Source organism: Budorcas taxicolor, chromosome 9 (genome assembly GCF_023091745.1).
Source record: "Budorcas taxicolor isolate Tak-1 chromosome 9, Takin1.1, whole genome shotgun sequence".
In the NCBI taxonomy this organism is placed as follows: Eukaryota; Metazoa; Chordata; class Mammalia; order Artiodactyla; family Bovidae; genus Budorcas; species Budorcas taxicolor.
In genome coordinates this window covers 4,444,967-4,471,960 of record NC_068918.1, presented here as the reverse complement: position 1 = coordinate 4,471,960, position 26,994 = coordinate 4,444,967, and the positions used below count along the sequence as shown (strand labels likewise).

The 26,994-nt window shown below is 41.4% G+C and overlaps 1 protein-coding gene across 1 annotated transcript; it reads left to right on the top strand.

Annotated features, from left to right (window-relative positions):
- The first annotated feature begins 1,683 nt into the window (after positions 1-1,683).
- Positions 1,684-24,896, top strand: CGAS (cyclic GMP-AMP synthase). Its single transcript, XM_052646064.1, has 5 exons — positions 1,684-2,301; positions 8,199-8,418; positions 14,376-14,618; positions 22,544-22,646; positions 24,545-24,896. Exons 1-5 carry the CDS (start codon positions 1,684-1,686, stop codon positions 24,894-24,896), a joined length of 1,536 nt encoding a protein of 511 aa, XP_052502024.1.
- The last annotated feature ends 2,098 nt before the right edge of the window (positions 24,897-26,994 follow it).

Genomic DNA, 26,994 nt, shown 5'->3' with positions numbered 1-26,994 from the left:
AGCAGCAGCAGCAACAGAAGACAGCATTAAGCCGGCTACCTCAGCATTTACAGGATTTCAGGACAGGCATGGAGCCCTTGGAGGACAAAAACAGAATCACAGAGCAGAGGTCTTCAATGTGGAAGAGGCATACTCCTGCTCATCCTGGAAGACAGTCCGAGGGACCTGCGATTTTAAGGAAATGGCTTCCAACTTTCAGCTTCCGTTTTACTCTTGCCTGAAATTGGTCTGCTTGAGAAGTCTGACTATACACTAGTCCTCCTTCCATTTTACAAAAGAAAGACGTCTTTTAAAATTCAGAGAAGGATATATCAAAATACTGGTTTCAAGGAAACCTTTTAGAAAAGTAATCAAGGCATTTTGTCCCTTGACAGATGAATGGAAAACAATGTGTTTTATATACATACCTATCAATTCAGTCAGTCCTGTCAGACTCTTTGAGACCACATGGACTCCACCACATCAGGCCTCCCTGTCCATCACCAACTCCGGACTTTGCTCAAACTTATGCCCATCAAGTTGGTGATGCCATCCAACCATCTCATCCTCTGTCGTCCTCTTCCCCTCTACATACATATAATACAATGAAATTATTCAGCCTTAAAAAGGAAGGCTGAGACGTGCTACAACATAGAGAAACCTTGAGGACTTTATTATTGAATAAGCTCATCATGAAAGGAAAAATATGATTCCACTTACATAAGGAACCTAGATGGTCAGATTAGAGACAGAAGGGTGCTTTCCAGAAGTCAGAGCAAGCAGGAGGGAATGGGGTGTTAGTTTAATGGGTAGAGTTTCAGTTTTTCAACATGAAGAATTCTTGAGACTGATGGTGGCGATGGTTTCACCCTGAACTGTACACTTAAAATGGTTAGGATGGTTAAAAAAAAAAAAAAAGTACCAAGGCATGCTAAACCTAGGGCTTTCTATCAAACATGTATTTCTGTAAAGGACTTGGCTTTAGAAATCGATACTTAAAAGCTTGTATTGAAATACTCTGGAATCACAACGGCCGAAGCAGTATTATTTAAAAATATAAGTGCTGATGTGCCGATGTTTGATGGGCTTTTGAGAACCAGTGGATAAAACTCACCAATAAGAACTTTACACTTTGATTGTGGGTGCTTTTAAAACGATGTTTTAAAAAAAGGTTAAGTAATATTTATTCCATATTCAATCCATATTATTCAATCCAATTATTATTCAATATTCAATCTATATGATTCCACCTAGTTAAAAAAAATCTGTTTACTATTAATAAGAAAATCCTTTACTTACACTTGCATTTAGAAAGTTGCTCCGTCAAGTTCAATGTGTGAGATAGTTTTTCCCAAATGTTCTTAGGCGATACGCCATTAAACGCCTCTCGCTTTCAAAGCTCTTTTGCGCTTTACTCGGTTCGGTTCTGCTTACTTCCCAAGCCACAAGGCAGCGCTCGACGCAAGGAAACCCAGCGGACACCTGGGCGCGCGCGCGCTCGCGCGGTCCCGCGCTTCTGAGGCGGGGACGTGCCTCCGCGTGACCGCCCCGCCCCGCCAGGTTTTCCGCGCGTGCGCCCCACCGCGTCCGCTCAGTTCCCGCCACATTTTTAAGTTTCATTTCCTACCGCGACTGCCGGTTCCTCCTCCCGCGCGGCCTGTTCCCCGAGCTGGTCTCCCTCAGGGAAACAAGAGAACGCCAGCCATGGCCCCACCGCGGGGAAAGGCGACGCGGAGAGCTTCGGAAACCGGCTCCGGGGTCTCGGCGCCGGCTGTGGAGGGCGGAGCGTCCGCGGCGCCCAGCGAGCCCGCGGCTGTCCCCGAGGCCGCCCGGCCCCGCGCGCGCAGGTGCGGTCCCGCTGGGGCGTCGGGCTCCCGGAGGGAGAAGAGCCGCCTGGATCCTCGGGAGAAGCCGCAGGTGCGCGCGCGGGCGGCCCGCGCCGAGGACCAGGCGGAGGGCCTGGCGGCTCCGACCGCGGACGCAGAGCCTCCCGCGGTCCCCGGGCACCCCCTGCCCAGGGCTACCGCTCGCAGCCGGGCGACCCCGAGCTCCGCTCGGGCGCGGAGACCCCAGTCCGGACCCCCGGACGGCCCCGGCCCGTGGGCCCCCGCTCCGCATCTCGGGCAAAGGGAGGAGGCGCCCGGTGCCTGGAAGCCCCGGGCCGTGCTGGAGAAGTTGAAGCTGAGCCGTCGGGCGATATCCATCGCGGCGGAGGTGGTGAACAGGTTGGTGGACCACCTGCTGCGGCGGCTGAACAGTTGCGAGTCGGAGTTCAAAGGCGTCGACCTGCTCGGCACCGGGAGCTACTACGAGCGCGTGAAGGTGAGCCGCCGGGCGCCTCCTCCGCGCCCCTCACTTCGCTTCGGAAGTAATGCTTGAGTGGTCTGTGACACCTGATAAAACGCTGATTTGTTTTGGCTTTCCATCTAGATTGTAAGCTGCACCGTCAGAGAATGTTTTACACCATTTTGAACCCTATATGGCTGCTCATTGTTATTGGTCACAACTTGGAATCCTATATGGCTGCTCATTTTATTGGTGTGGGCTCAGTGCTATTTGAAGTTCATTGTTGAAGCTGAAACTCCAATATTTTGACCACCTGGAAGAGCTGACTCATTTGAAAAGACCCTGATGCTGGGAAAGATTGAAAGCTGGAGGAGAAGGGGACGACAGAGGATGAGATGGTTGAATGGCATCACCGACTCAATGGGCATGAGTTTGAGTAAACTCCAGGAGTTGGTGATGGACAGGGAGGCCTGGCGTGCTGCAGTCCATGGGGTCGCAAAGAGTCGGACACGACTGAGTGACTGAACTGAACAGTGCGATTTGAGCTTCCCGGGTTAGCACAGTGGTCAAGAATCCGCCTGCCAATGTGGGACACCTGAATTCGATCTCTGTATGGCGAAGATGCCCTGGAGTAGTAGTTGTTCGGTCACTAAGTCGTGTTTGTCTGACTCTTTGCCACACCATGGACTGCAGCGCACCAGGCTTCCCCATCCTTCGCCATCTCTGGGAGTCTGTTCAAACTCCTGTCCATTGACTGTGTGATGCCATGGAACCATTTCATCCTGTCTCTCCCTTCTCCCCCTGCCCTCAATCTTTTCCATCATCAGAGTCTTTTCTAATGAGTCAGCTCTTCCAGGTGGCCAAAGTGTTGGAGCTTCAGCTTTAGTGTCAGTCCTTCTAATGAATATTCAGGGTTGATTTACTTTAGGATTGACTAGTTTGATTTCTTTGCTGTCCAAAGGACTCTGAAGAGTCTTCTCCAGCACCACAGTTTGAAAGCATCAGTTCTTCACAGGTCCAACCTTCTTTTAGGTCCATCTTTCACATCCATACATGGCTACTGGAAAAAGCATAGCTTTGACTAGATGGACTTTTTTTGGCAAAGTGATGTTTCTGCTTTTTAATACACTGTCTAGGTTGGTCATAGTTTTCTTCCAAGGAGCAAGTATCTTTTAATTTCATGGCTGCAGTCACTGTCCACAGTGATTTTGGAGCCCAGGAAAATAAAATCTGCCACAGTTTCTATATATTCTCCTATTTGCCATGAAGTGATGGGACTGGATGCCATCATCTTAGTTTTCTTAATGGTGAGTTTTAAGCCAGCTTTTTACTTTGCTTTCAGCTTCATGAAGAGGCTCTTTAGTTCCTCTTCATTTTCTGCCATTAGGTGGTATCATCTGCCAGATGGTGATATCATCTGCATATCTGAAAGTGAAAGTGAAGTCATTAAGTCGTGTCCGACTCTTTGTGACCCCATGGACTGTAGCCTATTAGTCTCCTCAGTCCTTGGAATTTTCCAGGCAAGAGTACTGGAGGTTATTGATATTTCTCCCTGCAATCTTGATTCCAGCTTGAGTTTCATCCAGCCTGTCATCTGCATGATGTACTCTTCATAGAAGTTAATTAAGTAGAGTGACAATATACAGCCTTGACATACTCGTTTCCTAGTTTGGAACCAGTCCGTTGTTCCATGTTCGGTTCTAACTGTTGCTTCTTGACCTGCATACAGATTTCTCAGGAGGTAGGTAAGGTGGTCTGGTATTCCCATCTCTTTAAGAATTTTCCACAATTTGTTGTGATCCACAGAGTCAAAGGCTTTAGCATAATCAGTGAAGCAGAAGTAGATGTATTTCTGGAATTCTCTTGCTTTATCTGTGATCCAGCAGATGTTGGCAATTTGATCTCTGGTTCCTCTGCTTTTTCTAAATCCAGCTTGTACATCTGGAAGCTCTTGGTTCACTTACTGTTGAAGCCTAACTTGAAGGATCTTGAGCATTACTTTGCTAGCGTGTGAAATGGGTGCAATTGTGTGGTAGTTTGAACATTCTTTGGCATTGCCCTTCTTTGGAATTGAAATGAAAACTGATCTTTTCCAGGCCTGTGTCCATGGCTGAGTTTTCCAAATTTGCTGCCAGTTTGAGTGCAGCACTTAAAACGGCATCATCTTGAAGGATTTTAAATAGCTCAGCTGGAATTCCATCATCTCCACTAGCTGTTTTTGCAGTAATGCCTCCTTAGGCCCACTTGACTTCACTCTCCAAGATGTCTGGCTCTGGTTAGTGACCACACCATCGTGGTTATCCGAGTCATTAAGACTTTTTTTTTGTACCGTTCTTCTGGAGTAGCAAATGGCAACCCACTGCAGCATTCTTGCCTGGAAAATTCCAAGGACTGAGGAGCCTGGCAGGACAGACCACTTGGTCCCAACAGGTTGAACAGGACTGAGCAGGAATGCATGCAGGATATTTATCACAGGAAGATGTAGTGTATGTACCTGGTTTTGGATTTTAAATGCTTTTAGCACTGAAGACCACTCATAATTTCATCTAAAGCTACTTGAAAGCCAAGTGAGCAAAACTTATATCAACTATCTGTCTAGAGCATGATTCTTATTACATAAATATCAAACTATTCAGTTCTATGGATGGTTCAAAGGAAAAGAGAAAGTTATTAGTTAGAACTCAAGGACAATTAAGACATTTACAGAGCAGTGTCCAATCAGAATCACTCTCCTTTTTATTTATTTTTTAGAAACTTTATTTTATATTGGAGTATAGTTGATTATCAGTGTTGTGATAGTTTCAGGAGTACAGCAAAATGATTCATTTATACATATACATGTATCCTTTTTCAAATTCTTTTCCCATTTAGATTGTTATATTGAGCAGAGTTCCTTGTTATCCATTCACAAGTCTCCTTCTTAAAATCAAGCTGATGAAAAGAAACCCAATGAAATTTGTTTTATCTAAAACATATATTGATTTTTAAAAATTGATTATAAAAGGTCTTCATGTTCATTTTAGAGTTGACCCAGTGCCTGCCCTCCAGTAGTAGACCATGGCACAGCAGTACGAACCCTCCATACCTCTGTCCTCAGCCTCTCCCATATTTGCCACTGTTCTGTGTTGATGTCCCTGGAAAATTCAGAAAAGCACATAAAAGAACAATATTATTGCTTTTTATTTTGTTCACTGTTATTTTGGTGTATTTTTTATTTTATGCATGCACTTGAATTTCAAAATGGGATTCCAAACTTTGTGACCTGATACCATTATATTTGAGAAGTAAAAGACACTTCTCATTAACCTTTCACTTGGGTTCATGTTGATGCATTTCCATTCATGTATGTAATATCAAATTCTGGGTGAAAATATGGAAATTTTCTTGTAGAAATTCTCTGTGGGATTACCAGTTCATATGTTGTTTTTTTCAATCCCCAGCACCTCACCCCAGCCCCCGTCTAAGCCAGCATCTTTCACCTGAACTTTTGCCTTTCTGATCTCCTTATTTACCTTTTTGTATTATCTTCTCCACAGAGGCCAGAGTAAATTTTCAAAAATAGAAAGCTAAAACCTGCATTCTCAATGAACACAGTGGAATAAATCTGAGCTCCTTTCTGGGATCTACATGTCCTCGCAGAATCTGGGCCCTGGCCTCCTCTTCAGCTTTGTTTCATGTCATCTTCTTCTTGTCCACATGAACCTATTTTTTGTTCATTGAGCTAAAATTTTAAATGTTAAAATTTTGACAATTCCAAGTTTGAGGAAGATATGAAGCAACTGAAACTCCCTTATGTTGATGATGGGAGGATAAATTGGTACTTCTTCTTTTGAAAACGAAAAATTTTTCTAAAGTTAAAGGTTTGCCTGTCCTATGGTCCAGCAGTCCCATTCCTGGGTGAATAACCAATAGAAATGAGTGCCCGTGGCCACCCAAAGACATATGTAAGAATGCTCAGAATAACTATAATAATTAAACTCAGAACTATTTGTAGTAAAAATTGGAAACAATATTCAACAACAGAATACATAAATCTATTTTGGCATATTTCATTAATTCAATGGAATACTATAAAGAATGAGAAAGAACTGCCACTATAGATACAGTGATATGGATGAATCTCACAAACAATGATGAATGAAAGAAGTCAGATGTAAAGAGTTCCTACTATATGATTTAGTTTATATGATGTTCCCAAACAGGCAAACCTAACATTTGCTGTTAGAAGTCAGGGTCGTGTCTACTCTTGATGGAGGTTTCTGATCAGAAGTGGGAATGCTGCTGGGCATGACGGTAGAATGTAGAATTTAGAATGTCCACAAGGCTCATTGTCCTTACCGAGATTCAGCCATTTTTCTTGAATAAATCTTCCTTGGATTGTTGCAGGTCATTTGGTTAATTTACAGAGATCTGAAAAAGCTGAATTTGACCATTTCTGGAGGAGTGGATTTTCAGAGGCTTGTACTTCATTCCCACGGATGGCACTTCAAGTGTTTGTTTTACCCTTGTAGTATCTCCTAGTCAGCTTGGGCTACCATAACAAAATATCATAGACTGAGAGGCTTAAACAATAGACATTTATTTTCTCACAATTCTGGAGGCTGGAAGTCCATGATTAGGGTGCCAGAATGGCTAGGTTCTGGTGAGGGCTCTCAGCCTGCTTTGCAGATCTCGTCCCTGTATCCTCACCGTGTTCCTCAGCACGTGTACAGAGGGACATGACTGATCTCACTTCTTCCAGTCCTGTCAACTAAGACCCTCCCCTTTATGATCTCATTTAACCTTCATTAATTCCTAAAAGCCCTCACATTGAGGGCTAGGGCTTCAGTATATGAGTTTGGAGAGGATATAGTCCACACACCGCCTGGTACATTTCAATGTGGACTAGCCACATTGATGTGGGAGGCAAAAAACATACGGCCACCAGATAATTGTGTTCAATAAGACAGTCCAGTACCTGTATTTGAAGCTTACCGTTAATGAGTGAAAGACTTGTGCATTTAAAATATTTATTTTTTATTTATTTTGGCTCCATGAGGTCTCCGTTGCAGCACGTGGGATCTTACGTGGTGGCTCGTGGGCTTCTCTGGAGTTGTGGTGCACAGACTAGAGTGCACAGGCTCCGTAGGTGCAGGTCTTGGGCCCAGCTTCCCCACGGCGTGTGCAGTCTTAATTCCCTGACAGGGATTGAACCCATGTGCCCTGCATTGCAAGGCAGATTCTTAACCACTGGGGAAGTCCCTGCATTTTTACTATAAGAAAGTAATCATTGATTATAATTGCTATCATTATTATTGCGGTGATGAAGAAGATTCTTTGATGCTCTTTATATATATGATGATATTTATTTTTTATCCATGCTGTGCAGCTTTTGATATTTTCGTTCCCCCACAAGGGACTGAACATGTGCCCTTGGCAGCAAAAACTTGGAGTCCTAACCACAGGACTTCCAGGAAATACCGTGAAGCTTTTAAAATGGTGTGGTTCAAAGACACTAATTAGTTAGTGTGTGACTTGGAGCTAATACTCAGTTTGGATGACAGTTAGCTATAAGGCAAGGGCCCTTGATCAACTAGCCAGGAGGTAACTACACACACTTTTGAGACCAGACAGGAGGGTGGCTCAGTGTGTAGCTTGTGACATAAAAGGTAGCATCTTAAAGGTCTTTAATTTTATCAAGCTTTGAACTCAGGGAAAAAACTGGTACAGATTTTAAACCTTGAATAGTATTTTAAATTGTTTTTAAAAATGAGTATAAATGAGTGTAGAACCTGCAAGTGAAACCAATAATATTCTCCCAGCTCTACTATTCTCTATTAGGATTCTTGCTTTACACAGTATGATTTTAAGTGGAAATTTCATGAAAAAGATTGTAGTGGGTTGGAAAATATTTACAAGCAAACACAATCAGTGCTATTTTTTCTGTTTCTTAGATTTCTGCTCCTAATGAATTTGATGTTATGTTCAAACTGGAGGTTCCCCGAATTCAGCTGGAAGAATATGACAACAGTAGTGCTCATTACTTTGTGAAATTCAAAAGAAATCCCAAAGGAAGTCCTCTGGATCAGTTCTTAGAAGGGGGTATCTTATCGGCTTCTAAGATGCTGTCCAGGTTTAGGAAAATCATTAAGGAAGAAATTAAAAATATTGAAGGTAAGATCTTTGACTTTTGATTCTTTAAGGTGTAATCATACCTACTAATTTCTTCTAATCTTTTTTGATTTCCCTGCAGCAGACTGTTGACTGCACGCATGCCAAGTCATTTCAGTCGTGTCCAACTCTTTGAGACCCTATGGAAACTGTAGCCCACCAGGCTCCTCTGTCCATGGGATTCTGCAGGCAAGAATACTGGAGTAGGTTGCCATGCCCTCCACCAGGGGATCTTCCTGACTCAGGGATTGAACCCATGTCTCTTAGGTCTCCTGCATTGGCAGGCGGGTTCTTTACCACTAGCACCACCTGGGAAGCCCAGACTGCCTTCTAGAAACAAGCTTTTGCTCTTAATTTTAGTCTACTACATTTTCTTGGTATTCATCCTAAATGTTGATTGGCTCTATTTTGTTTGTTTTTTGTTTTTTTTAGCTGTACCATGTGGCCCTGCAGGATCTTAGTTCCCTGATCAGGGATTGAACCTGGGCTCCTGGTGGTGAAAGCACAGAGTCTTAGCCACAGGACTACCAGAGAATTTCCAGTTGGCTCTATTTTGATCTTCACTGAATATTTGCTGAGAAGCTGCCTGCACCCTTGGGTGTAGGTGGTTGAGTAAAATCAATGGGACTCCCCTCCTGAATTTGCAAAAACAAATTACAGTGTGTGCTTTGAAGGGAATGAACTCGGAGACGTGGTAGCAGTTGGGATAGAGTGGGTGGTGGAGTAAAGCCCTGTGGCAGAAAAGAGCTTGATAAGCTCAAGGAGCAAAAAGAGGGCCGTATGGACAAGGGGAGGAGTGACCTGAAATGAAGTAAAAGTGGCTATGGGCCAGATTCTAGGAGGACTTGTGGATCCTGGAAAGGAGTTCAGATTTTATGCCGTGTTCCATTGAGAATTCAGGTCTTAATTAGAAGGTAATTGATTCCCTTGTGGCTCAGCTGGTAAAGAATCTGCCTGCAATGTGGGAGACCTGGGTTCATCCCTGGGTTGGGAAGAATGTCTGGAGAAGGGAAGGGCTACCCACTGTAGTATTCTGGCCTAGAGAATTCCATGGACTGCAAGGTCCATGGGGTCACAAAGAGCTGGACACAACTGAGTGGCTTTCGTTCATTAATGATTGATTGGCTTCATACTTTTAAAAATTTGCTCTGACTTCTGTGAAGAAGATAGTTTAAGAAGGCAGTTGGGAGTTTGGCTTTGGATAAGTTAGAGAATCCTATGGTGAAAAAGTATTGTAAAGTGAGAGGGTTCAGGAATGCTGGGGGGATGGCCTGGGGGGAAATTGCAGTATTAAGCAGAGTGGTAAGAAGAGGATCTCATTAGGGGCTGGAGAGAAGAGGGAGCAAAAGGAGACTATGCATGTTCTGCAGGAGTCATCAGTGTTTACAGTGCACTAACATCCAGATCATGTTTGCACTTGGTTTGGTTTGTTTTGTGGGGATTGTTGGTAAGTTTGACTCAGAAGTTTCAGTGGAGTCCTCAGCACATGAGAGAGAAGGGTCGGGATGCTGTAGAGACAGCATCATGGTAACACTCTAGAAAGTGTTGGCTGCAAAGGAAGTGGAAGGATGGATAAGTGGGGAGGCAGCATAGATGCAGGGTCAACGGAGAGTGTCCTTTAGGATGAGAGACACTGGATCCCCTTTGTGTGAAGACAGGAATGATCCGGTAGGAGGGGAGGCCACCGATGGGAGAGGGAGCGATGGAAGGAATGAAGTAAGAAGGAAGGGATCCAGAGACCATGTGTGGGGGTGCCTCTAAATGGTGGATGGACACTCCTAGGTGGTAAAAGGACTAAAGGAGACGTAATGGGTAAGAAGGAGGTGGGTTTCTGGATTTAGTGACAAAGAAAATGAAGGTATGCAGTGGGATTTTCTCCTTGGAGATACGTCCTCTCTCCCATTGTGGTCCTTTCCGAAAGTCTTATCTGGGAGCGGTCTTTCACTACTGCTTGTACACCCCGCCCCCCAAAGCCAGTATCTCTGCTCTAGAAGCCTTTCCCAAATTTCTGGCCAGTGGCCATCTCCAGTTGGGTGTCCCACATGTACCTAGAACTCAGTGTAGATGAAATGAAGTTCATCTCAATCCAGTCTTTCTTCCTTCAGCCAACTCTGTGTTGAACAGTAGACTCAGCGTCAACCATTTCCCAGGCCAGTGTCGCGGGATGGGTTCCCTGACTCCTACCTTCTCCCTTACCTCACAGATTCAGTTTTACCTACCAGTTCAGTTCAGTTGCTCAGTCTTGTCCGACTCTTCGCGACCTCATGAATCACAGCACGCCAGGTCTCCCTGCTCATCACCATCTCCCGGAGTTCACTCAGACTCACGTCCATTGAGTCAGTGATGCCATCCAGCCATCTCATCCTCGGTTGTCCCCTTCTCCTGCCCCCAATCCCTCCCAGCATCAGAGTCTTTTCCAATGAGTCAACTCTTCGCATGAGGTGGCCAAAGTACTGGAGTTTCAGCTTTAGCATCATTCCTTCCAAAGAAATCCCAGGGCTGATCTCCTTCAGAATGGACTGGTTGGATCTCCTTGCAGTCCGAGGGACTCTCAAGAGTCTTCTCCAACACCACAGTTCAAAAGCATCAATTCTTCAGCACTCAGCTTTCTTCACAGTCCAACTCTCACATCCATACATGAGCACAGGAAAAACCATAGCCTTGACTAGACGGACCTTAGTCGGCAAAGTAATGTCTCTACTTTTGAATATACAATCTAGGTTGCTCATAACTTTTCTTCCAAGGAGTAAGTGTCTTTTCATTTCATGGCTGCAATCACCATCTGCAGTGATTTTGGAGCCTCCCAAAATAAAGTCTGACACTGTTTCCACTGTTTCCCTATACATTTCCCATGAAGTGATGGGACCGGATGCCAGTTCTATTAATTTGAACCTCTTTATTGCTTTCACTTCTGCTACATGGGTCTTTTTTAAAAAATAAAAATTGTCCATAATCGAGGTGAACAACGTGATGTTTTGATACACATAATGAACTGACTAGCACGGTCAAGCTAATTAGCATCTTCTCCCAGAGTTGCCTTTTTTGTATGTGAAGTGAGAGTATCTGAAACCTACTCTCTTGGCACATTGCCCGTAAACAGTACAGTTGTACTAACAGTCACCACGCTGTACGTTAGATCTTACTCTCCCTACATAACTGCAACTCTGTACTCTTGAATGAATGTCTTCCCATTTTCCCCACCTGCCCACCACTGGTAACCACTGTTCTACAGTCTGCTGCTATGTATTCGACTTTTTTAGATTCTTTGTATAAATGAGGTCATGCATTTTGCTTAGCACAATGACTTCCACTGCTGACCTGTACCTCCGCAGGAGACACTCAAACACAGTTCTGTCTCAGTCTCTGAGGGGTCTTTGGGTCCTGGTGTGCACAAGGTTTGTTTGAGCCCTCTGAACATCTCTGGCAGATATGGGGTTTGATTCTAAATGTAATTTTGCCCCTCCTACCGTCTTGCTGGGGCTTCTTCCTGCCCTTGGACGTGGGGTAGCTCCTTAAAGATGCTCCAGCGCTGCTCAGCCTCTGCATTGGGAGCGAGGCATGTTAGCCACTGGACCGCCAGGGCTGTCCCCGAGTGTCTTCTGAGTGTCCTCTGAGATAGAGGGGTCATGCTCAAACTTGGAAAACAGAGCTGAGTAACAGCTGACTTACCTGCTCCCACAAGCAGGGTTTCAATGCAGGCCTGACACACCCTGACACATGGGAAGCACTCAGATGGCCTGCCCAGGATGCTGAGACTGGATAGGAAGTTGGGGGGGGGCGGCTCCTGTCTCGCCCTGCTCTGCCCCTTCCTTGGGTGGGGACCCCAGCAAGGCTGGTGGAGCTTTGTCTCCCAGGCTCTAGCTCCCTCTCCTTCTGTGTCACTGGCTGGGCAAGGGTCCATCCTCCCCAAAGGTTTCCTTGTATCTGGTTCACTCTGTTCCCTCTTCCTTTCTTTCCTTTCATACTGTCATCTTAATCCCTTTAAGACCTGAGGCCTCAAGCCTAGACCGTGTCAGCTCTCTTAAATGTTCAAGCTGGATTTAATAAAGGCAGAGGAACCAGAGATCAAATTGCCAACATCTGCTGGATAATTGAAAAAGCAAGAGAGTTCCAGGAAAACATCTGCTTTATTGACTATGCCAAAGCCTTTATTGTGTGGATCACAACAAATTGTGGAGAATTCTTAAAGAGATGGGAATACCAGACCAGCTGACTTGCCTCCTGGGAAATCTGTATGCAGGTCAAGAAGCAACAGTTAGAAATGGATAGGGGAAAAAAAAAAAAAAAAAAAAAAGGATATGGAACAACAGACTTGTTCCAAATTGGCAAAGGAGTAAGTCAAGGTTGTATATTGTCACTGTGCTTATTTAACTTATATGCAGAGTACATCATATGAAATGCTGGACTGGATGAAGCACAAGCTGGAATCAAGATTGCTGGGAGACATCAATAACCTCAGATATGCAGATGATACCACACTTATGGCAGAAAGCGAAGAACTAAAGAGCCTCTTGATGAAAGTAAAAGAGGAGAGTGAAAAAGTTGGCTTAAAACTCAACATTCAGATCATGGCATCTGGTCCCATCACTTCATGGCAAAGAGATGGGTAAACAGTGGAAACAGTGACAGACTTTATTTTGGGGGGCTCTAAAATCACTGCAGATGGTGACTGCAGCCATGAAATTTTTAAAAGACACTTGCTCCTTGGAAGAAAAGCTATGACCAGCCTAGACAGCATATTAAAAAGCAGAGACATTACTTTGCCAACAACAATCCATCTAGTCAAAGCTATGGTTTTTCCAGTAGTCATGTATGGATGTGAGAGTTGGACTGTAAAGAAAGCTGAGCACCAAAGATGCTTTTGAACTGTGGTGTTGGAGAAGACTTTTGAGAGCCCCTTGGACAGCAGGGAGATCCAACCAGTCTATCCTAAAGGAAATCAGTCCTGATTGGAAGGACTGATACTAAAGCTGAAACTCTTAATATTTTGGCCACCTGATGCGAAGAAATGAGTCATTTGAAAAGACCCTGATGCTGGGAAAGATTGAAGGTGGGAGAAGGGGATGACAGAGGATGAGATGGTTGGATGGCATCACTGACTCCATGCACGTGAGTTTGAGTAAGCTCCGGGAGTTGGTGATAGACAGGAAAGCCTGGCATGCTGCAGTCAGTGGGGTCACAAAGAGTAGGACACGACTGAGTGATTGAACTGAACGACTTCCACATTCATCCACATTGTTACAAATGGCAGGATTTTCTTCCTTGTTAAGGCCGAATAATATTCCATTGTCTGTATATGCCACAGTCTCCTTACTTATTCATCTGTCAGTGGATTTTCTCCATATCTGGGCTATTGTGAATAATGCTGCAGTGAATGACAGTTGATCCCTGTGCCTTAACGCTCACTGCCTCTCTGTACGACAGGCCTCTGCCCTCTGAGTTGGTTTGTTGCTGTGGTCTTTTTTTTTTTTTTTTTTTTTAATTTGGCTGCACCACATGGCTTGTAGGATTTTAGTTCCCAGACCAGGGTTTGAACCCCTACCCTTGGCAGCATCAGCTTGGAATCCCAACCATTGGACTGCTAGGGACTTCCTGCTGAGGACTTCTAAATCAGCGTCTCTCCTCCGTGCTGGTCATCCTACCTCGTATGCAGGCCTCCCTCCAACTGCCAAACAAATATTGAAATGAAAATTTAATCACAGCACTCCCAGATCCCACAGTCCTTGGGGGCTCTTCATTTTATATATGAAACAGAATCTTCATGATACCCCCACTGCTTGAGGGGTATCAATCAATACTGGTTAAATGAGTAAAACACTGCCTTGTGGGGTCATTTTCTTCTTTAGAACTAATTTTTGGCTTACAGTTAGTATTTACAGATCTCCAATTATAGTTATTCTTCCTGTGTTAGAGAAAAATGGATTGATAAGCCCTTTCTTCCTTATTATATCTTTAAACAGATACTGATGTCATTATGGAGAGGAAGAAAAGAGGGAGCCCTGCTGTAACACTTCTGATTAAAAAACCTAGAGAAATATCTGTGGATATCATCCTGGCTTTGGAATCAAGAAGCAGCTGGCCTGCTAGCACCCAGAAAGGCCTGCCCATCAATAATTGGCTTGGAGCAAAAGTTAAGAGCAATCTAAAACGACAGCCATTTTACCTGGTACCCAAGCATGCAAAGGAAGGAAGTCTTTTCCAAGGTATCTTGATTATGAAGCTTTATGTAAAGATATCCATAGATAAAAGAGTCGTTAATGTTACATCCTAGGGCAGTGAAAGATCAACTGGTGCTGTTGGCGTTTCAAGAACCGTTGGGCTAAGATGGGAGTTTGGTGAGAGATGGAATTGCAAAGGGCATAATTTTAATAGTAATATCGAATACTCAGCTTTAAAATGTTTACTAGCCCACGTTTGAATGTTGTTTTTGTTTGTTTCTTGCTAGTAAAGAAAAGTAGTACTGGCCTTGCAATCTGACTGCCCTGGATTTAAATCTTGAGGCTTCTTCCCTCATTAGGTGTGTCATCTGGAGCTAGTTATCAAGCCCCTCTAAACCTGTTTTGGTCATCTGTGTATGTGGGTTAATCAAAACTACTTGAAAGGTTCTGGGAAGATAAAAATGAGGCAGTGCTTGCAGAATCCCTAGTTGAGTTAATAGCAGCTGTGTATTCCTGATGTTATCACCAGAGCCTCAGCTGTCACTCCAGCCTTGTTCCTCTCTTTCCTCTGTCTGCTTCCACTGCTCCCCATGCCACTGGCAGAACTTCCTTGCAGCCTCAGCTGCAGTTCTGCCCACTGATTGGGTCTCCTCACCCGTGTACCCTGGTCTCCTGGGTCAGGACAGGTTTTCAGGTGGTGCTCTTGGGTAACATTCAAATTGTGAAGACTGGGCTGAGATAGTCTACAGGTGAAGCTGAATAATGGCGATATCTTCTGAGGTAGAAAAAAAATTCACCTATTATTTTCTTTTTCTCTCATAAATTATAAAGGACTTTTAGCACCTACTATTGCTGGACTCCAGGGAAATTGGAGGACAGATAACAAATGAAGTCAAGTTATCTGATAACAGATGAGATCAGATAACAAATGAACATATCCGAGAAATCGTCCATCATGCTTAGTTTGATGGATTGTTTTGTGGACACACATCATAACTTTATATTGCATATATGTAGGAGTCATTTTCTGTAAGAAAAGTTGTTTATAAGAAGGAATTACATGTATCATAATTTTATGAAAGAAATATAACTTCTGGAGAAGGGTGTACAGTTTCTACAAGGGCTATCCCAAGAAACCCTCACTGCATGTGGTACAGAAGTCTCAACAGGACCCATACTGCTCTCTTTGTGGCCCTTGGCCAACTACCTTGGGGTTGACTGGGAGACTCATCAGCCTAGGGATGAGGGAGCATCCTTCAGTGGCCATGTGCCTATACAAAGGCCAGTGTGGTTGGATAGTTCCTCATATCCATGCCCAAGATAAAAGTGGAGGCGGTCAGGCACTCAGCTGACCTCTGCTCTGGTACCCTTGGCTGCTCTCCATCTCTCCTCATTTCAGATTATTCATATGTAGGCAAAACCCTGTGGCTATGTCTGTGTGTATGTGTGTATCTGAGTGGCTAAGAGGGGCAATGAAAATAACTTGTATTATCAATAGATAGGCATGTATTACACCTATTTTAGCTTTTTTCTTTTCAAATGTCTTATTACAAATTTCCTGGTCACAAGGTATATTTTAAAATATATACTTTGTTTGATTTTTTATCAAAAATTTCAATCTGTTTTAATCAAAATCAAATAATATGATTTTGATATTATCAAAAAATGAAAAAATTGATATTATCAAAATAATAATACAGGTGTTGTTACCAAGAATATAATTATTTTTTAAAAGTATAAACTTTATTTGCAGTTCTTTTTGTTAAGATAAAAAGACAGTCAAAATATTAAGTTTATTTTTTGACCTTAAGACTTGAAACATATAGTTTTTATTACACTAAAATGTACGAACATTAAAATACAAATTCCTTCAAACTGGTAGTCATCCATAGTTGGCTTTATCTAACAAAAGGGATTGAACGTCAACTAAATAAAAATATCATCATGTATAAAATAAAGCTAGAAGATATTTCTTTGCATTAAAGATCATTTTCAGAATGATAATGAGCATGGCAAGGACTATACATTTCATCACATTTATCAATACCTCATTTCAAGGCATGTATGCAATGAATGCTAAAATAGAAAAAAAATCAGTAAAGCTGCAGTGTTCTCAAATATCTAAATAGTCTGCCTGCATTTTAAATTCATTTAAATGCAAAAAAGTTATTCATCAATTTCAGTTCTGATATTCCAGTCAATGAACATGAAAAGCTTTATTTAAAAAGAATAATCCATACACTGTTGATGGAAGTGTTAAATGGTACAACCACTTTGAGAAACAGTCTGGCAGTTTGTTTTTTTAATTTTAATTTTATTATTTATTCATTCATTATTTTACTTTACAATATTGTATTGGTTTTGCCATACATCAACATGAATCCGCCACGGGTGTACCTGTGTTCCCAATCTTGAACCCCCCTCCCACCTCCCTCCTCAGAGGGACTGGCAGTTTCTTATACAGTAAGACATATGTCTTCCGTAATCCAACATGAAGTCCATAACACATTTATACAAGAATATACGTAACAACCAAAATCTGTAAATAGCCCAGAAGTCTGTCAAAAGATAATGGATATAATATTTATAAACTAGAAGACTACTCAGCAACAGAAGTCAGTGAACTACTGATAAAAGAGGGTCTTAAAAACATTAAGACAGGTGAAAGAAAAGAGAAACAAAAGGTCCGTACTGTATAAGCTCAATTATATTACGTTTGAGAACAGGCGAGATTTATCCATGGTTTTTTATTTTTAATTAGAACATTGGTTGCCTGAGGTGACTGGGGATTGATTAGGCAGGAGCACAAGAGAGCTTTCTGGGATGATGATAACTTTTTAACTCCAGATACAGCTTAAATTACACAGGTGTAGTCATTTGTCAAAACTCATCAAATGCAATATTTAAGATTTGTGTGTTTCACTGTTTGCAAATCTTACCTTAAGTATCAAATACACAAAGATAAATACTGGCCTCTGAAATACCCATGCTGAAATGTTTATGGGTAAAGTATTCTAGCTAATTCCACAACTTGTTTTAAAATAACATTTTTCTCGGGCATCCCTGGTAGTACAGTGGTTAAGAATCCACCTGCCAGTTCAGGGGACATGGGTTTGATCTCTGGTATGGGAAGATCCCACATGCCATGGGGCAGCTAAGCCCGGGCACCACGAGCTACTGAGCCTAAGCTCTAAGACCTAGAGCAGCAACTACTGAGCTCATGTTCTGCAGCTACTGAAGCCTGGTGGGTTAAGCTAACCAACTCAGCATGCTTAACATTCATTTTCATTATTGTTTCTAATTTTAGACATTGGATTTTAAATGTTGATTTAGTTTTGTTTTTTAAATTTATAAAGCATTCATATGGTCCCAAAGTCAAAGCTACAGAAAAAAGTATTCTTAGGGAAACACAGCTTCCCTGTATGTTTCTTCTACCCTCTTCTCTCCTTTCCCGATTGGAAATCCATTAATTGTTTTGGGTTTACCTTTTGTTTTTAAAAAGTACAAGCATTTTGTGTGTGTATATATATATGCATATACATATATATGCATATATATATTTATATGCAACCCCCTTTTTAAGATGAGTACAATTTTTCTATTTTTACTTAATAAGATATCTTGGCGATCATGCCATAGTTCTATATAGAGATAGCACTCATTCCTCTTTTTGTTTTTTAAAATACTTCCATGTATTTATTTTCTTTTGGCTGTGCTGGGTCTTCATTGTTCCTTAGCCTTTTCTCTAGTTGTGGAGAGCTGGGGGCTTCTCTCTAGTTGTGGTGCACAGATTTCTCATTGTGGCAGCTTCTCTTGTGGTGCACGGGCTTCAGTGGTCGTGGCCCCCAGGCTCTAGGGCACAGGCTGTATAGTTATGGTGCACGGGCTTAGTTTCTCCATGGCCTGTGAGATCTTCCCAGATCAGGGACCTAACCTGTGTCTCCTGCCGATCCTCTGTTGCCAGGTGGATTCTTTATCACTGAGCCAACCTGGAAGCCCAGCAGTCATTTCTTTTTTTAACAAAATTTTTATACTCTTTTTAAAGGTTACTTTCTATTTAGAATTATTACAAAATATTAGCTATATATTTCCTGTGTTGTATGATGATACATCCTTGTAGTCTTATCTTACGCCCAGTAGTTTGTCTTTCCCATTTCCCCACCCCTGTATTGCCCCGTCCACTGGTAACCACTCGTTTGTTCTCTTTTATCTGTGAATCTTATTGTTATTTTCACTAGTTTATTTTTTTAGGTTCCATGTATAAATCATGTCATATAGTGTTTTTGTCTTTCTCTGCATAATGCCCTTCAAGTCTGTCCACGTTGCTGCAGATGGCAAAATTTCATTCTTTTTTTTAATGACTGAGTAGTAGTCCACTGTATATTTACCACAGCTGCTTTATCCATTCATCTGTTGATGGACACTTGTGTTACTTTTATATCTTGGCACTTGTGAACGATGTGGCTGTGAACACTTGAGGTGTGTGTACCTTTTCAAAAACCTCACTAAGGGTTTTTTTGAGCACCCATTCCTTTTTACAGTCTATTTTTGCAGTTTGTCAAGGAATAGTAAATCCATATCTAATTTTGCTAGTATTGCCAAAGTCACCTCCATACAGAATTTACCAATTTGCATTCCCAACAGCTGTGTGTAGGAGAGTGCCCATTTCACCCTCAACTTCATCAGCAGAACTCATTAAACTTTGGAATGTTTGCCAGTAATTCAAAAAGGGAGAAATGATGCCTCAATGTCGTTATTTAAAATAAACTTAATTTTAGAATAGTTTAAGATTTGCCAAAAAAGTACAAGGATAGTATAGAGAGTTTCTGTATACCACATAACCAATTTTCCATTTTAGCATCTTACATTAATATGACACACTGGTCACAGTTAATGAACCAATATTAATGTAGTCCTGTTACTCAGATTTCCTTGGTTTTTACCTGATGTCCTCTTTCTGTTCCAGGAGCCCATGTAGTTCGCTACATTCCATTTAGTCGTCGTGTCTCCTTAGTTTCCTCTTGACTGTGACAGTTTCCCAGTCTTTCTTTGTTTTGATTACCTTGACAGTTTTGAAGAGTACCAGTCAGATATTTTGTGGAACAGCCCTCATTTGGCATGTGCCTCATGTTTTTCTTGTGATTAGATTGCAGTTCTGGGTTTGGGGGAGGACTGCAGAAGTGAAGTGCCGTTCTCATAACATTGCATCAACAGTACATCGTGGGCCTGACTTAGCACTGCTGGTGTGGACCTTAATCTCCTGGCTCAGGGAGTGTTTGCCAGGATTCTTCCCTATTAAGATCTTCTCTTTCCCCCTTTTCGTACTGTGCGTTTTGGAAGGAAGTCACTGTGCACAGCTCACACTTAAGCTCACCTCTTTAAGAGCAGAGTATTTACACAAATTATTCAGAATTCTTCTGCATGGGAGATTTATCTCCTCTCTAATCTGTTTACTTAAATCATATCAGTATGGACTCATGGGTATTTGTCTCATATTTTGGGCTATAATTCAATACTGCTTTCATTTTGTTGCCTAAATTGTTCTAGCTTTGGTCTTCAGGAGCTCTTGCAGTTGGCTCCTGTATCCTTTGGACATATGTCCCATAGTTGTGGGTTTTTTTGTTTTTATTTTCAGCACTAACTCACTTTCTGGCACTACAAGATGCTCCAGGCTCATCTTGTATAGTTCCTGCTTCAGTCCTAGAATCAGCCATTTCTCCAAGGAACTCTCTGGATCCTTTTATTGTAGAGTGTGTACTAGAACTGTAGAAGTGTGATCTAGGTGCTGCGTGTGTTCTGCTGCTAGAGTGTCATCCCTTTCAGCTGGAGGAGCAAGGAAATATTTGTATGTATACTATCCCCAGGATATGCACAGCTCACCACCTGTATCTGTATCAAGTGGTACATGAGTTCATGCTGATGTCTCTAACTGTAATCCATTACCACGTGGGTCATCCTGCCTTTCCTCCTTGCTATCTGTAACCTTTCCTTCCAACAGTGAGAAGCCTGGCTCCTACCATCTGCCACCCACCTAGCCCATCGTTCCTTGTTCAGTTCCCACCCACACATGGGCGCGTCAGAATTGCAAACCCATTCCCCCGTGTGCCTGGGGCACGTGTACTGTTCCTTTCACCTTCAGTCTTACAGATTCCATTTCCAAAGCAACTTCAGTCAGCACCTTTTGCCCCCAGCCCCTTCAGGGAGGTTGTGTCATATGTTTGTGATACAGTTAGAGCCCCTTTGCACAGTCTGCATTCCTTCCTGAGATCCCTTGACCATCTAAATGACTTTTTAACAGTTTGTGTACGTTAAGTTTCACTCTTCATGCCATGAAGTCCTATTGATTTTGACAAATGCATTGCATCATTATCTATAATTACATAATAGTTTCACTTCCCTGAAAAGTACCTCTACTTACTCAACCTTCACTATTCCAAATCTCTGGCAACCACTGATCTGTTTACCATCTCTACAGAGTTTGCCTTTTCCAGAATGGCATGAATGGATTGTTGTAAATGGATTTATATAGCAGCAGTGAGCACACCTCTCTCTGTGCCACCTTTTCCATATATTTATTATCTGTATATTGTGTACGTATTATATGCTTTATTCTGTCCCCCCAAAATCTTTGTCTGTCCATGGGCTATATACCATTATGTCATACATAATGTCACTTTATAAGTCTTGATATTTGCTTTCCCACTCTGTCCTTCTTCAAGAGTGTTTTAGATATTCTTGACCCTTTGTTATTTTTATAAAAATGTTGGTATTGTCAAGTTCCACAATCATTTTTTTCTGGAGTTTTGATTGTGAGAGCATTGGCTCTACAGATGAATTTGGGGAGATGTGATGTATTTATAATAATGAGTCTTTAATGCATGTGCAGCTGCACATCTCTGTTTATTTGGATTGCCTCTAATAGTTTTCAGTGAAGTTTTAGAATGTTCTTCACAGAAATTTTATATATCTTTTATCAGATTTACTCATAGGCAGTTGTAACATTATGAAAAGTTGTAAAACAGAAAAGTAGACTGAAGAATATATGGAACTCACACATACCTGTCATTCTGTTTCTTTTGTATTTTCTATATACATGATTATATCATCTGTCAGTAATGATGGCTTTGTTTTTCTCTTTCCAGTGCTATCACCCTATTTTTCCTTCTCTTACTGTGCTTGCTACGATAGCTATTACATGTCAAACAGAATGAGGATAGCAGCCTGCCTTCCTGTTTTCAAAGAAAAAGCTTCAACTTTTTATGTTAGATTATCATATTGCTATCATCAGATCAAGGTTCCATCTGCATTTAAATTACTGAAAGGTGTTTTAATGATGAATGAATATTAAATTTTATTGGCTGCATTTTCTGCTTCTGTTGAGTTGGTCATATGTTTCTCCCCTGTTCTGCTAATGCGACAGGTTGTGTTGATTGATTTTTAAAACAAAAAACCAATTCCTGGTATTAAAACTCAACAGTGATAGGATGGGTCAGAGCTATCCATTGTAAAACTTGGGGAGACGGGGGAAATCATTCTATTCTTATGTAAACTTCCAAAAAATAGAAAAAAAGGAAACGTACCCTGATTCATTTTGCATAAATACTAAAACTTTGCAAGGATAGTATAAAAGAATAAACAAAAAATTTCAATCAATGCAAATTATTATAGAGACAAAACATCAGCAAACAGAATTTAGCAACACATAAAAACCAATAGATCTTACCATAGCTCACTATATTAAGCTCTGACTTCTTCTGCTAATTGTTCTCTATCTTGGCCCATTGTTTGCTTGGTCAAATCACTTGTTTTAATATGTAATCACATTATTTATCTGTTCACTGCTTTTGGTCTGTCTCCCCCTAGAAATTTTTCAGAATTATATTATAATGAAGGAAATCACTTAAATATTTGTTGTTTGTAAATTGATGTTTTTGGTAAAGTGCTTTTCTGTTTTTCTTTTGGATATTAAGAGGAAACATGGCGGCTGTCCTTCTCTCACATTGAAAAGGCCATTTTGAAAAATCACGGACAATCTAAAACATGCTGTGAAACTGATGGAGTAAAATGTTGCAGGTAAGCTCCTTATTTTGTAAATGACAGACATACCAATAGAATGCTTAGTTCTTTGCTGACTCTAGTTGAAACCTGAAGATTACCACTGCTGGGCTGAGTTCTGGGGGCAGCACATGGCTGGATTGACCAGGGGTATTGGAGTGTAAGCATGAAACCAAGGACGCCGGGTCCAAGGGACTAAGGAAAGAATGTTGTTAGAAGGCAATGCTGGGACCTCCCTGGTGGTCCAGTGGTTAAGACTTCAGCTTCCAATGCAGAGGGTGTGGGTTCGATCCCTGGTCGGGAAGGTAAGATCCCATGTGCCCTGAGGCACAAAAACTAACACAGAGAACAGAAGCAGCATTGTAACAAATTCGATAAAGACTAAAAATGGTCCACATTAAAAAAAAAAAATCTTAAATAAAAAGGGACTGCTGGGGAGCATAGACCTGAGCCTGGATGCTGTGGACGTCTGAGAGGAGGAAAGAGTGGAGAGTGTGAATACTAGTCATGACTAGCCATGACAGTTGGGTTTGCCTTAATGTTCTGGTTGGTTCAAGGCAATGAATAATAATGTTGCATAATGGGAAGAGACCAAAGGACCGCTCTTACTGGGTGCTGGGGCTTGCTTTGAGATGGTTTAGCTATGAGGAAGGCTAGGGAATGACAAGCCAAGTTTGAAACAACACTAAGATGTTGGTAATTATTTTTCTTGATTAGCATACATACCATAAAGTACTGAGTTTTGAAAAGAATCATTCATTTCAGTTTTTAAAGTTGGGCTTTCCTGATAGCTCAGTTGGTAAAGAATCTGCTTGCAATGCAGGAGACCCCGGTTTGATCCCTGGGTCGGGAAGATCTGCTGGAGAAGGGACAGGCTACCCACTCCGGTATTCTTGGACTTCCCTTGTGGCTCAGCTGGTAAAGAATCCGCATGCAATGTAGGAGACCTGGGTTCGATCCCTGGGTTGGGAAGATCCCCCGGGGTGGGGAAAGGCTACCCACTCCAGTATTCTGGCCTAGAGAATTCCATGGACTGAATATAGTCCATAGAGTTGCAAAGAGTCAGACACGACTGAGTGACTGTCACTTTCACTTTCAAAGCTGAATAGAATAAGGATCACAAAAGTTAAAAGGTTAAAGCAAGGATACCCAAAGTGTGAGCACGGGGGGTCTTTAAGGCTTCACATGCAGGTTTTGAAGCAAGCATTAAGAAAAGTATATTGTTGATAAGGCTTAATAATTGTATAAACATTAAATTTTGTCAGCTACCAAAATAACTGAATGATTAATGTAAATCAAAATAAGACAATGATTTTATAAAAATTAAAACAAGATTTTTCTAAATACTAAACTGGATGAATAATGTAAAATATCTGCTAGTTTTCATGTAGTTGAATTAATCCTAATAGAATAAAATACTTAAGCTATGAATGAGGAAGAAGGAAGGAGAAAATATGTTTTTGAAACTTTTAAAGTATTTGAAAAAATAATTAGGTTTTAGAATGACTCTAATTATATTATTTATACATATCATTGGGCTGCCCTAGTAGCTCAGCAGTGAAGAGTCCACTTGCAATGCAGGAGATGTGGGTTCAATCCCTGGATTGGGAACATCCCCTGGAGGAGGGCATGGCAACCCACTCCAGTATTCTTGCCTGGAGAATCTCATGGACAGAGGAGCCTGGTGGGGTACAGTAAATAGGGTCAGAAAGAGTCCTACAGGACTGAAGTGACTGAGCACATACGCACACATACATACCTTTATTGTTTTTTGTGTCTTTGTAAAAAATGTATTATATATCTGTATTGTTTATTACATCTTTGTATGTTTTTCCTGTAAGATGCCTAAAGTTCTTTGTGGAATGAAAAAGGTTGTAAAGAAATAAAACTAAATGCTTCTCTTTTCTGTTCAACAGGAAAGAGTGTTTAAAGCTGATGAAATACCTTTTAGAACAACTGAAAAAAAAGTTTGGAAACCGAAGGGAACTGGATAAGTTCTGTTCTTATCATGTGAAGACTGCCTTCTTTCATGTCTGTACCCAGGACCCACATGACAGTCAGTGGCATTACAAAGACCTGGAGCTCTGCTTTGATAACTGTGTGACATACTTTCTTCAGTGTCTCAAGACAGAACACCTCGAGCACTATTTCATTCCTGATGTCAATCTCTTCTCTCGAGACAAAATTGACAAGCTAAGTAAAGAATTTCTGTCAAAGCAAATTGAATATGAGCAAAACAATGGATTTCCAGTTTTTGATGAATTTTGAAATTTTACTTTTAAGAAGAATCCAAGAATTAGAGTGACTTTATAATAATTGAAATGTATGTATCACAACAGTGATTGACTAAAATGAATATAATTATTCAGCCATCAGGTTGTCTTCATCAAGTCTAATCAATATAAAAGGATGGATTAGAAAAGAGATTATGTAATAGAAGCAAAGGAGTATTTAAGGGTCTCCCTGGTGGTCCAATGGTTAAGAATCTACCTGCCAATGCAGAGGACATGAGTTTGATCTTTGCTCTGAGAAGATCCCACATGTCCCGGGGCAACTCAGCACGTGTTGCAACTGCTGAGCTTGAGCTCTGGAGCCTGCAAGTCGCAACTGCTGAGCCCATGTGCTACAAGTACCCCCTAGAGCCTGTGCTCCATAACAAGAGAAGTCACTACAGTGAAAGGTCCTCAAACTACTAGAGAATAGCTCTCATTCTCTGCAATTAGAGAAAGCCCTCATGCAGCAACGAAGACCCAGCCATAAATAATAAGTAAAATATAAAATATAAAAGCTTCATCAGAGTGGGGTGAAAAGAAGGACGAAATACAGACCACCTCAATTAAACCCATTAAGCACTTACTGAACAGCACCCCTCACCTAGCACAAATGTGTGGAAGGTGGCAAAAGACAATGGTAGAAAGGATCATTGCCTCTATGAACGGGTAGATTTTGTTGACCATATGGACATATTTGGAAGCAGGGTCCTGTCCTATGTGATAGGATAGGTAAGAAGGAAATGAAAAAATTGGTTCTGCATGTCTTGGGAAATTGATTATCTTTTATAGAAAAATATAGGATACTTTACTACAGGGCTAAATATAAAACATAACTTATTTTCTTTTACTTTAAGTAATACTTTTATATGTATTTCTAAAAAAGCAATAATACACATATGGTACAAAACTCAAAGAGTATGAAAATGTTACCCTCTGTACTCGGGAAGCATTCGACTTGAGGGAGCTGCTGCTTGTTAACTTTTTTCTATTTATGTATTTTGCACATTTTCTTATTGGCTATTTTATAGTTTTCTCGTCGTCATTTTATTTTGTTGTCATTGTCATGTAATGAATAACTTCTGTGTGGATTGTCTATATCATTTTTTGTGTCTCTTCGTGAGTGAGGTTTTAAAATTTACTTCTTGAACTTATCAGTCTTTATGCTTATGTGCAGTTTTATGTATCTTGTTTAACAACCTAATGTGTTTGAACATACTAATCACTGGACATTTGGAGAAGACTTTCAGTGATAAATAAATAGAAAATCGAGCAAACAAAAAAATCCAAGCTTCTTTTAACTCCAGGAAAAATTGTATGCAAGAAAAGAAAATTAATCATAGTCTAGTTTGAGAAAATTGCTTAGCTGTATTTATGAAGTCAAAGTAATATTATAACTATTGGCTATTAATTGTATCAGAATTATGATTAGTTATATGGAGAAGATAGGTTAACAGTCTGAGTGCTTATGTGTAACAATGATGGTGGAGTTGGGCTATATTGGTTTTCTACTGCTGCGTTAAACTTACCATGAAATTAGTGGCTGAAACAATACACATTTATGATCTCACCGTTTCTCTGGGACAGGATTCTGGAATGGTTCTGCAGAACACCTCACAAGACTTCAATCATGGTGTAAGTGGGGGTTGCAGTCTTATCTGAGGCTTGCCCAGAGAATTCAGTTTCTTACGATTGTAAGACTGAAGACTTCAGTTTCTTGCTGACTGTTGGCCAGAGATTGTCCTCAGCTGCTAGAAACTGCCTTCAGTTCCCTGCCATGTGAACCAGCCAGCATTGGCAGCCCTCAGCATGTCAGCAGTTCACTGCTGGCAAGGGAGGGAAAAACTCCAGCAAGAGGGTGTAACAGTCTTATTTCACCTAACAGCGAACACGTAATCGTGTGTGTCTCATAACCTTTACCACATAATTGGTTGAAAGCAAGTCACTATTTCCACTCATATTCAAGGGGAGGGGAATCACTGAAGAGTGTTATGTCAGTTTAAACAACCGTATAGTTAGGGGGAAGACAGTTCCCTTAGACCAGTCCTGACACCAATTGCAGCTTGAGGAGGTTCTCCAAATCATTCTTAGGTTTG

Bases quoted from the DNA above. Each gene is read 5' to 3' on its own strand.
- CGAS (XM_052646064.1), top strand. From the start codon at position 1,684: ATGGCCCCACCGCGGGGAAAGGCGACGCGGAGAGCTTCGGAAACCGGC. The intron at 2,302-8,198 runs GTGAGCCGCCGG...TCTGTTTCTTAG, and splicing joins GCTACTACGAGCGCGTGAAG to ATTTCTGCTCCTAATGAATT. The intron at 22,647-24,544 runs GTAAGCTCCTTA...TCTGTTCAACAG, and splicing joins GATGGAGTAAAATGTTGCAG to GAAAGAGTGTTTAAAGCTGA.